This window comes from Zerene cesonia, chromosome 4 (genome assembly GCF_012273895.1).
Source record: "Zerene cesonia ecotype Mississippi chromosome 4, Zerene_cesonia_1.1, whole genome shotgun sequence".
NCBI classification, from domain to species: Eukaryota; Metazoa; Arthropoda; class Insecta; order Lepidoptera; family Pieridae; genus Zerene; species Zerene cesonia.
In genome coordinates, this window is record NC_052105.1 from 2,682,856 (window position 1) to 2,693,788 (window position 10,933).

Here is a 10,933-nt window from a genome sequence, read left to right on the forward strand (position 1 = left end):
TGTGCTCGCGTGTAAGGAGGGTAGTTGGATTACACCACAAAATAATAAATATTAATTCACTATTTTAATAATTTTAATTCACTATTTTAATAATATTGGCGTTACCAGAATCTGTGGCACAGTGTGGGTTTTCGCCCACTGCAAATACACCACCCCTTCATAGAATTCAGTACCCAGAAGGTAAACATCCTTCTATATGTGTTAGTCGAGCACGCTTCGGCACGTATTGGGTCAGCTCGCACCGGGGAAATACCACACCCCCACAGAAGATCGGCGTGAAATAGCATTCTGCTGTGTTTCGTTCGGTGAGTGACGGTCCCGAAAGCCCATATCCTTTTCCCTACCCTTCCCAGTTCTTTACATTATTCCTATCGCTAATCCTTTCTTAATACCTTCCCAAGAAAGTCGGAAATCCATTTGTTGAGGCGTAAGGTCTGCAATGAACCTTACGCCTCTCCACATGTACATGGGCGGTGGAAGCGCTTACCATCAGGCGTCCCACCAGCTCCATTGCCGACTGTAACATAAAAAAAAAAGTTTGTCTATATGTCTGTCTGTCTGTCTATCTATTTGTGTGTTCGTCCGTTTATCACCGGGCTATTTCCCTCGTATGTGATAGTTCGACAGTTGAAATGTTCAGAGATGCTGTATTTCTGTTGGCGCTTAAACAACAAATAACAAAAAATCGAGGCTATGCAACGATTGGCACAATAATTAATTGGATGGTTAATAATTTTTTTTTGTGGTTGCTCTTTAGCTTATTTGTAAGGAACCCTTAATTTCATGATTCTAGCTCGCACTTCACCATTTTTTTATAATAAAGTGCACACTGCTTAATAATATTATGTACCTACTAATGCAGAGCATTCGCAGAGGCCATCAAGCGAACCACCAGCTCAATTGCCCGCTATGACATAAAAAAAAATCAAACTGTTACAAGTGCATACATATAAGTTAAATTAACTCTTTTCATTTTTGTAATCACGTAGAAAGCAAAGGGCATCTCATGATCTGATCTTTTACAAAACTACCCCTCATATGTGATAAGAAAAAATAATATTATCATATTATGTACGCTTAATACACTGTGCACGCGCCATTGTTATGCGGCCACGATTTTTCTCGATTCACTCGAAAAGTACTGGACGCACAAATTTAAAAATTGGACACACAATCAGACGACATTACACACTAAATATTTGCCAAAGAAAGTAAACAATTCGAAATTTTGCCGCTGGGAAAAACACATTTTTTCCCATTTTCCAAGCAGCCTTTGCTTCGGATACGGTAACTGTATAGTAATAAATAGTAATAAAGTTCCAAAATTTGACACTAAGATTATAAGAACTAGCTGCGCCCAGCGGTTTCACACGTGTAAGTCTGTATCCCGTAGGAATATCGGGATAAAGTTACCTATATGTTATTCCAGTTGTCCAGCTGTCTACATACCAAATTTAAAATCAATCGGTCGGCAATCGGTTCAGTAGTTTTGCGTGAAAGAGCAACAAACACACACACATCCTTACAAACTTTCGCATTTTATAATATTAGTAGGAATAGGAAAGTAGGCCTATCCTATTTTCCTATTTTATGTTACAAATTAGAAGCACATAAGTTGTATTAACATCAAATAAATTTATTGGACTTCTTTTGAGTAAAATAAAAGAACAAATAAGTCATCGATATTTTAATTTCTTATATTGAACACTTTTTGAACATATTAAAATTAGTTTTAATTCTAAACATTTTCCAACTCTGATAGCATACAGTTTAGCTTATACTTTATTCGTACTAAAAATAATGACATTAACTTCAACCATTTTTTTAACATAAAATCTTTTTATTATTTCATTTTTACTGTGACTTTACAAAAATTACATATTCTTCATTATTATTTACTTGAACACTTCACTGTGAACCTTCTATCGTATTCCATTATGCTATTTCCATTTTTTTTCAACATTCTAACACAGGGATGTTCCTTTTTTAAAACTCTAATTGTCTATTACCACATTCTCAAACAGTGTACAGAATGTTCCTTTAAAACTCTTATTTTCTTTTCTACAGCATGTTCCTATTGTGAAACTCTTTGTATTATACAGCATGTTTCCTTTTCGCTGATGGTTTCTCGAACACCTGTTTCATGCCTCCTCTGAAGTTAGCTAAGCGCGCAGCGGCGCTTTCATTGTTCCAAGCCGAGTCGAACTCTGTGGTATCTTGGTCTACCAGGTGCGTGTACTTTGTGCGACCGGAGCGACCGAATTTCTTTACTTGCATCACCTGAACGAGAAAATTATTTATTTATTTTTTTTTTTTTGTGAAAAAGCTAAATGATTAGGATCAGTTTAAGTGACGATTTCTTACAAATTTTATAAAAGAAACAAACAAACTTATTTCACGTATTATTAATACACTATTTTAGGTGATTATCTTATGGAAGTGATATCATCGCAGTTTTTAGACCCTAAAAAAATTACATATTTTTTTATTGCATTACCTTCGGCAAAACAGTCTTATCAAAGTGATCGTCCAGTGTCGCTCCAGAGAAATCTTGTTTGAAAACATCCTCCTCTTTGTCCAAATAAAATGCACCTCTGAAAATATAAAAAAAATGTATAAATATCTAATTACTCAATACAGCCGGTTTCACTTGCTGTGTACCTGATAGCGAATTTGACACTTGATGCATATTTTCTATCCGTCAGTTAAAATGACAAATAATGTATGTCATTTTAACTAACGGATAACCTTAACGGAACATATTTAGATATAGTAAATTCATAATTATTTAAAGCTACTCGATGCGCGACGCGGACGAATCCACGGGCAAAAGCATGTATTTATATAGCACATGCCTTATTCTGATGAATAAGCTATATTATTGTGAGTTTCATAAAAATCAATACAGTAGTTTAGAAATTAAAAACTTTTTAACGGATTTTAAACGCGATTTATTCATTATATTATTAACCCAGCGTGGTCACGGGGAGACGCTCGTTGTAAAGTGTTCGAAACGTCGATTGATAATATAATGAATAATCGCGTTTAAAATCCGTTGCAAAGTTTTTAATTTCTAAATGTATAATACTCGCGTAAAATCAAACACAAGAAAATACAATACAGTAGTTTTAACGTGAAAGAATAACAAACATCCATCCATCCATAAATACATACAATCGCGTTTATAATATAGTGATAATGTTTTCCTATTCTTTAGTAAGATTTGTTGAATTTGTTGATTTGTAAAAAAGGCAATTTGTCACCTATTTACAATTTTTTTTCTCTTTAACACCTATATATATCTATACATAATAAAATAAATAGATACAATATAGCATATCTCCAACACACGTCCGTACCTGTGGTAGTACTTCTGCAGGAACTTGTATTTGCCCTTGACCGGCTTGTTGGTGATCAGCTTGGGGTTGAGTCGCTGCTCGACGCGCCGCTCGTCGTCGGTCATGTTGCGCAAGCGCTCCGTTTGCAGCCACTCCTTCTCCACGCTGCAACGAGACGTGACATTATTTTTTTTTATTTTTTTTTTTTCTTTTTTTTTTTTGTTTCGTGCAATAATTTCTATACAAGATACAGAGGTGAAGGATGTTGAACTAATAAATGATGCTAAATATTCTTGAATTTTCTTTCGTTGCGCCTACTGTGCATTTCTATAAACAACTAGCTGCACACCCCGACTCCATATAATATAAACTATCATATTTTTTAAGTTGGATTAAACTGTACACGCTGTGCGAATTTGATTAGAATCAGTACAGTCTATCTCGGACTCCTATTCAAGTTTAGGAGTCCGAGAGAGAGGAGGATTCATACACAAGGGCCGTCCCTACTTCCTCATCTAGTAAAAAAAACATTAACGCCTAGTGCAAAAAAAAAAACAACTCACGCCTCTCGTTCTTCCTTGTCCCGCTTTATCCTCTTCATTTCGCGCAGCTTCCAAGCTTCGTACTCCAGCTCGTCATTCTCGTCGTCAGTGCATACGTCGTTTATATTCGCTTCCTTTTGTTCTGCCTTTAATAATAAATTAACAAAATACTATAATATCTATTATCTATTTTATTTATGGACTATATAATCACGAGGCGGGATTCAAACCCGCGTCTTTTTGCCAAGCCGTAGCAACGCCCAGCCTCTCGGCCACCAGTGATCCCGCCACAGTAATCGAATTTCTTTCTATTTGCATATTGGTAGTAATAACAAAGATACATACAATATATGTTTAATATCAATTTTATATCAATCAAATATATACAAAAAATTGTTTTCATTGCCACAGTGATAAAATTATAATTTATGAACAATTTTCGAACACACAAAAACTGCAATATTTGCCTTGTTCCATCACTGTTATCTATACTTAGAATCTATTACGTAAGGCTATATAGAACACGAAATACCATTTCATATAACATTGGAATTCATTATGATTCATGAAACTACCTGAGTATTCTTCTGCTCCGCACGTATAGTCTCCTCAACTAGCTTCAACGCCTCTCTTCTTTTCTCCTCCTTTTCCCTTCTCGCTTCCACTTCTTCCTTCTTCTGTTGTTTCACTTTCCTTTCCCGCTCGGCTACTGTCATCCTTTCTGACGCTCTTACGAATACTGGCTTTACTCTTGGCCCTAGACCATGTGACTTTTATTAAACTATTTATACTTATTTTATATATAATACTTATTTCATTTCAAACTGATCATTTTTAGAAAAATTCATATTGTTTAATCATTTTAGAGGTTTTCCGCTTGACCAAAAAATTGAATTTATTTCCAACAATGGCACATAACACCACAACAAAAAACAGACTTAAAATATTTAAAACATCATTAAATGTAATTAGCAGAATAATTTAAAAAGAGAAGAATGTTTCCTAAAACCTTTCTCTCTCTTGGAAATTAAAGACTTTGAAACTGATTTTAAACATGATTTATAAATTTTTTGTATATGTCTTTTTTGAAATATATTATATGCTGATGAGGCCGGCGCTCGTTAACACAAAAAATTTCATTAGGTTTCCCTTTTTTGGTGCACCATTTTAAAAAGGACCAACAATTGAAATTGTATCGATAAATTCAAATAAAACTAATCAGCATTATTATAAGGTCATAAGCCTCACCAGTTTCCTCTTCACTGTCAGTGTAATCTGTGTCTGAAGAGCCACTCTCCTCTTTATCGCCATCCAACATTTCTTCCTCATCATCCCGCCCTAAAACCTCCTTCTCTGCCTCTCTGGAATATGTTAAATTCTCATCAATATATAGCATAGCATCTCGGCCACAGTGTTTGATGCTGACCATGTCGTGTATCAATATGTTTTTTTTTAGCTCCAAATATATAGAGATTTCCTTAGCTAATAGTAATAATAACTTTGAATTATAGAGTTTCAAATTAAAGAGTTAAATACCTTGCAGCCAATTTAGCTTTAACAGCCTGCCTACGTCGCTCAATCTCATCTTCATCCAGTTCGTCTTCACTCTCGGAACTATGCCGAGCCTCATCTTCACTGGATTCTGGTTCAGGCTCTTCAGGTTCGGCGTCGATAATCTCCGGTTTGTGCTCCGAGCGTCGCGGAGGCGACTGCACTGCCATACGAAGACGGCGCAACCGAGGGTCATCAACCTGTAATTGGAATTAAAAATTAAATACTAGCTTTATGCCCGCCGCTTCACCCGCATAGTCATAGAAAAACCTGAATAGTACCTATTCCTTCGGGATTTTCGGGATATAATCTATTCTATATCCTTTACAGGTCTCAAGCTATCTTGGTACCAAATTTCATCCAAATTGATTCAGTGGCTTAGACATAAAGAAGTGACAGACACAGAGTTACATTGGATGTATAATATTAGTAAGGAGGATTAAAAAAGATGTTTGATGTGTTCCACAATGGTGCGTATGATAAGCAATCTATGACATCAATATTGAAAAACATTGTTCAAAAAATACTCTATAAGGTGACAAAACATATTAAAATTATTATATGCTTAATCATTGATATATTACATAGTTATTAAGTAATTATAGCCTTCATTTGGATATGGCAAGATTACATTATTTGTAAATTGTCCTTTGTTCTACTTTCTGTGTAATTTATCGCAAACTGAACCTAACTAAAACCATCATATGGAATGTATTTCATAATTCCATGGTTTTCACATTGATAGATTATATCTACCAAGAAATAATGCAATATGAGATTGTAATCTAATGGTAAAATTTTACAGTGACACTAGCTGTTGCCCGCAGATTCGCCCACATAGTCTTAAAACTTACTGTGGAGAATGACATGGTATAAAGAACTTTTTCAGCTAACAATAACTTACTTCTTGCTCTGAATCACTGTGGTCATCTTTTCCAATAACAGGAGCAATAATATGCCTTCTCTCTGGTCTTTGTTGTTCTATAAAGTCTTCAGCATCTGATTCTTCAGATGATGATACTCCTTGAGCATAATCTGGCTTTTTTCCTGATATATATCTTTGAACTTTCACCTTTTGCATAGATATTTCACCTGAAAGTTAAATTAAAATATATATACAACAAACAACAATATATAAAACCATAAAGAAAATTGTAATTTTTGGTACCTATAATAGTAAAAAAAATACTATTCTAAATTATACTGTTACCTTTTTCATTTCGAACTGGCACCGCACCAGCAGTACTTTGTATACCAATCGGTTGAGCTGGTAGAACATTCATGGTTACGATTTGAAAAATCTTAACAATTATGAGAAGCAATGATGTGTGAATGTATCAGTAGTCTTATGAGTAACGAAATTTCAAGAAAAAGAAATAGAAACTACAAATATTTTTTGTACACTGCAATTATCGTTTTACAAAAAAAAACAAACATAAAAACAGGCAACAAATGAAAATCTAGAACAATTCAAGTCCAATTGTTGAATAATTCGCACAGGCCACAGACCCATCGTTTACAAATTACAAACGAGTTTGACAGTTGACACCACTTTGACAAAAGTACCATGAAATCAAAATTCAAATGACAATCTACATCATAAATAATAAATTTAAAATCATAGAGATGTCGTTATTGAGTGAGCATCTATAGTCACTATAAAGCGTCCCTCACACTGAGATAAATACCGCGATCGCAGTATATGAATCTCCGCGATTGCTAGTTCGCTTAGGCTCTGTAATATAACAAATATTCACTGACATTTTCGTTATCTTATGCAACTCCAGCCATTGTTTACTTAAGCAATACCTAGTGATAACAGTCATATTTATGGATAGTTATTACATATCATCCAGAAGAACACCAATTATTTGTGTAAGAATAATAGCTATTCATTGTTATAATTGATGGTTGATGCCGTGATTTAATGTATGTAATAGGAACATTTTAGTAATCAAGTAAAATTATTGATTGAAGTTATTTATCAATCAATAGACAACGTGTAAGTTCCTTCAAACTGTTTCATACAACGCGAAAATCAATACATAAGTCATGGCATCTATTAATAAAGAGCTAAAAAGTATTGATGAGCTAATAAATAGATCTATATCAGGCGAAGATTTGAAAGAATTTAATAGAATTCATTATGGAAGAATAGATCATCATAGCCTGGAACTTAAAAAAGGAAGTAATAAAACTTCTGAAGAAAATGATTTTGAAATTGCAGCATATGATTTTCCAGCGCGTAAAGAAGAAACAAGAACTCCTCGTACTGTTAGAGTAGGTGTGATACAGCATTCAATTGCAATTTCTACTAGTCAGCCCATAATTGAACAGAGACAAGCCATTTTTAACAAAATTTCCAAACTGATTGATACAGCAGGTGATGAAAATGTCAATATTTTATGTTTGCAAGAAGCTTGGAGTATGCCTTTTGCTTTCTGCACCAGAGAAAAAGCACCATGGTGTGAATTTGCAGAAAGTGTTACCGATGGGCCTAGCACCCTGTTTCTCAAGAAGTATGCTGCTAAATATGGTATGGTGATTATTTCACCAATCTTAGAACGTGATGAAATACATGGTGATCTCATTTGGAATACAGCAGTTGTGATAAATGAAAAGGGTGTGGTAATAGGTAGCCATAGAAAGAATCACATTCCGAGGGTAGGTGATTTCAATGAATCAACATATTATTTTGAAGGCAACACAGGTCATCCAGTTTTTGAAACTAAGTTTGGTAAAATAGCAATAAACATTTGTTATGGGCGTCACCACCCTTTGAACTGGTTGATGTTTGGAATTAATGGAGCTGAAATAGTTTTCAATCCATCAGCAACTGTTTCTGGTCTGAGTGAACATCTATGGGCCGTTGAAGCTAGAAATGCTGCTATAGCTAACAGTTATTTTACATGTGCAATCAATCGGGTTGGGACAGAAGTATTTCCCAATGAGTTCACATCTGGAGATGGGAAACCAGCACATTGTGATTTTGGGCATTTCTATGGGTCCAGCTATATCACAGCTCCTGATGGTACCAGGACACCTAGTCTGTCAAGAACCAAAGATGGTTTGCTAATTGCCCAACTTGATTTAAATATGTGCAGACAGATCAAGGATAAGTGGGGGTTTGCAATGACACAACGGCTGGATCTATATGCCAACAGCTTAAGCAAATATTTAAAAGGAGAACAAGGACCTCAACTTATAAGAGACAATTAAGGGCTTCAACAATTATTGTTCTTGTTTACAATGATGGACTCAGATTATAATTCCTAATATGTAGCTGTAAGCTAATTGTGGCAGTTAATATTTTTTAACTAAGTGAAAAATTGAGCACATTTTTGAAATGATCAGATGGTTTTTTTTTTTATTTATACACTGTTGGGGTAACTTAAAGTTGAATACTATTGTATGTTTTAGAATTTTATTTTTATTACACAAATTATACAATATATCAAATGAAGTTTTATTTATGAGGTGTGAAAATAAAACAACTGTTTAAAAACATTGTGTACCAATGTGAATTTTACAGAAGTGAGCTATATATAAATATGTAGGTTACAGTGGGGTACATGCAGACTTTCATTTATCAATATATAAATACACTTATTTAGAAAGTTTAAGCATTGCTCATATTTGAATTGAATTATTAATACAATTTTTATATACTATGGGACACTTGATACTAAAGAATAAAATAACTTAGTGCAAATACTAAAAAGCATAACAATTTTTGTGACATTATGAACTACAAATTATTATCAGAAATAATGACAAGCGAGTTTTTATTTAAATGACAAACACTGTATATATTTAACTATTATTTAAAACAAATCAACATAATTAAACAGAAAAAGTATATTAAATCCATTCAATAAATTATGAATTGCCTATATTACATAGTAATATATAAATATCCTAATTCACACGACATGTATATATTTTTATAAAACATTATTGGCATAACTTTTTAGAACACATAAAAGCACCCAACTGAGAAACTAACAGATATTCAACAAGGGATATATTTTATTACACAAGAAATGAATGGAAAGCAAGAAAAGTTCACTGTATGTACCCCAAAACCAGGTTTTGAATTGATTATCACTAAGCACTATTATTCTATGCAGTCTTTGCACGCATGGCCGCTCTTTTGCCAGTGACAGCCTGGAAACCAGATTTGATGCTAGCCACAGAGCAACGAGAGCCACAGGTTTCACATTGGAGGAAGAATAATCGAGTATCCTTTTGAAGAATTGTATCAGGAGAACGACATGTATGACATGTAACATATTCCTTAATATACCGACGCAAGACATTCTCAATTTGCTTCTGTTGGAAACGACCTTTAATAATGAGTTGGCTGTTACCATCCACTGAACCACTTGTACCCAACTCGGCCAACAAGAAATCTAATAAATGTTTAGGCTGTCTATGCAATGTTTTGCATATTTCTGTGAAATTGGCAAATGAAGTTTTCTTTGTTCCAATTCTAACAACTTGAGGTGGTCTCATTATGAATTTTTGTTTCTTCCCAGAAACCATACTAGGATTCTTTTCGCGCATAATGTCGAAAACTCGCTCAAGTAGCTCATCATATGTATAATCGCGATCACTTCCAACCCATTCTCCATTTTGATCGTCGTCTCTCTCTTGATCATCTCCCTTTACATCCTCTTCCGCAACAATCTCGTCTAAATTTCTCTTCTTTTTCTTTTTTTTAGTCTTTGCAAAATCGATGTCGAGATCCAAGTCATCAATAATCTCATCATCTTGCTGCTCTGGTTCTTCCGCGGGAGGCTTTTCTTCCCTTGTTTCTGGTAATGCATTCTCTAATTCGTCTAAATTAAAGAAAGTCTTCTTTTTCTTTTTCTTCTTTTTACCGAAATTATCTAAATCCAGGCTGTCGTCCTCGGGTACGTCTACGTCACCTATCTCAGCAGGCGCCTCCGTACTCGTGGTTTCGCCTTGTTCGCCTGCTAATGCTGCTTCCATGTCAAATCCTGTCTTCTTCTTCTTTTTCTTCTTCAAAGAAGGATCGAAAATCATATCGTCATCCATGATTTATAATAATATCTCACCAAGTTAATTCAAAATAAAATTTGGTTAGATTTTAGATTCGTTTGGCAGGTGGTTTGGAGAAGTGACAAAATGTTGCATCAGCTTCACAGATACACATAAATTAGCTTAAAATTACTTGCAATCGCACAGAGTAGGTTCTAATATTATTAAAGAGAACATGTAACACAGAATAGCCGCTGTCAACTGTCAAGCTCAGGAGGCTGATGTTTCTTGACAGCTTTGGAATTGAAAATCAAGTTGTGAGAAGATAACCGAGTAAACCGTACAGCCATAAATTAAAATATTGAAGAAATAACAATGGTCGATGCTTGTTTGTGGTAGTGAATGCACGTGTTATTGAGAAAATTTTTCATTCTAGCCCTCTATTTGGCGTACATTTCAGTCAAGCTACGATTTTTTTTTTGTTTTTATTGGTTGTAG

At 34.5% G+C, this 10,933-nt stretch overlaps 3 protein-coding genes across 3 annotated transcripts; 1 reads left to right on the forward strand and 2 right to left on the reverse strand.

Annotated features, from left to right (window-relative positions):
- Nucleotides 1-1,674: 1,674 nt before the first annotated feature.
- Nucleotides 1,675-6,925, reverse strand: LOC119839690 (microfibrillar-associated protein 1-like). The gene is made up of 9 exons (XM_038366108.1): nt 6,642-6,925; nt 6,336-6,523; nt 5,417-5,631; nt 5,129-5,241; nt 4,456-4,637; nt 3,902-4,026; nt 3,360-3,503; nt 2,498-2,594; nt 1,675-2,280 (listed from the first exon to the last, which is right to left on the reverse strand). Exons 1-9 carry the CDS (start codon nt 6,712-6,714, stop codon nt 2,095-2,097), a joined length of 1,323 nt encoding a protein of 440 aa, XP_038222036.1. The 5' UTR covers nt 6,715-6,925; the 3' UTR covers nt 1,675-2,094.
- Nucleotides 6,926-7,093: 168 nt separating this feature from the next.
- LOC119839567 (beta-ureidopropionase-like) lies at nt 7,094-8,880 on the forward strand. The gene has a single exon (XM_038365917.1). It carries the CDS (start codon nt 7,484-7,486, stop codon nt 8,648-8,650), a length of 1,167 nt encoding a protein of 388 aa, XP_038221845.1. The 5' UTR covers nt 7,094-7,483; the 3' UTR covers nt 8,651-8,880.
- A 50-nt stretch (nt 8,881-8,930) lies between these two features.
- LOC119839568 (eukaryotic translation initiation factor 2 subunit 2-like) lies at nt 8,931-10,601 on the reverse strand. Its single transcript, XM_038365919.1, has one exon. The coding sequence runs from the start codon at nt 10,490-10,492 to the stop codon at nt 9,554-9,556; it is 939 nt and encodes a 312-aa protein (XP_038221847.1). The 5' UTR covers nt 10,493-10,601; the 3' UTR covers nt 8,931-9,553.
- Between the last annotated feature and the right edge of the window lie 332 nt (nt 10,602-10,933).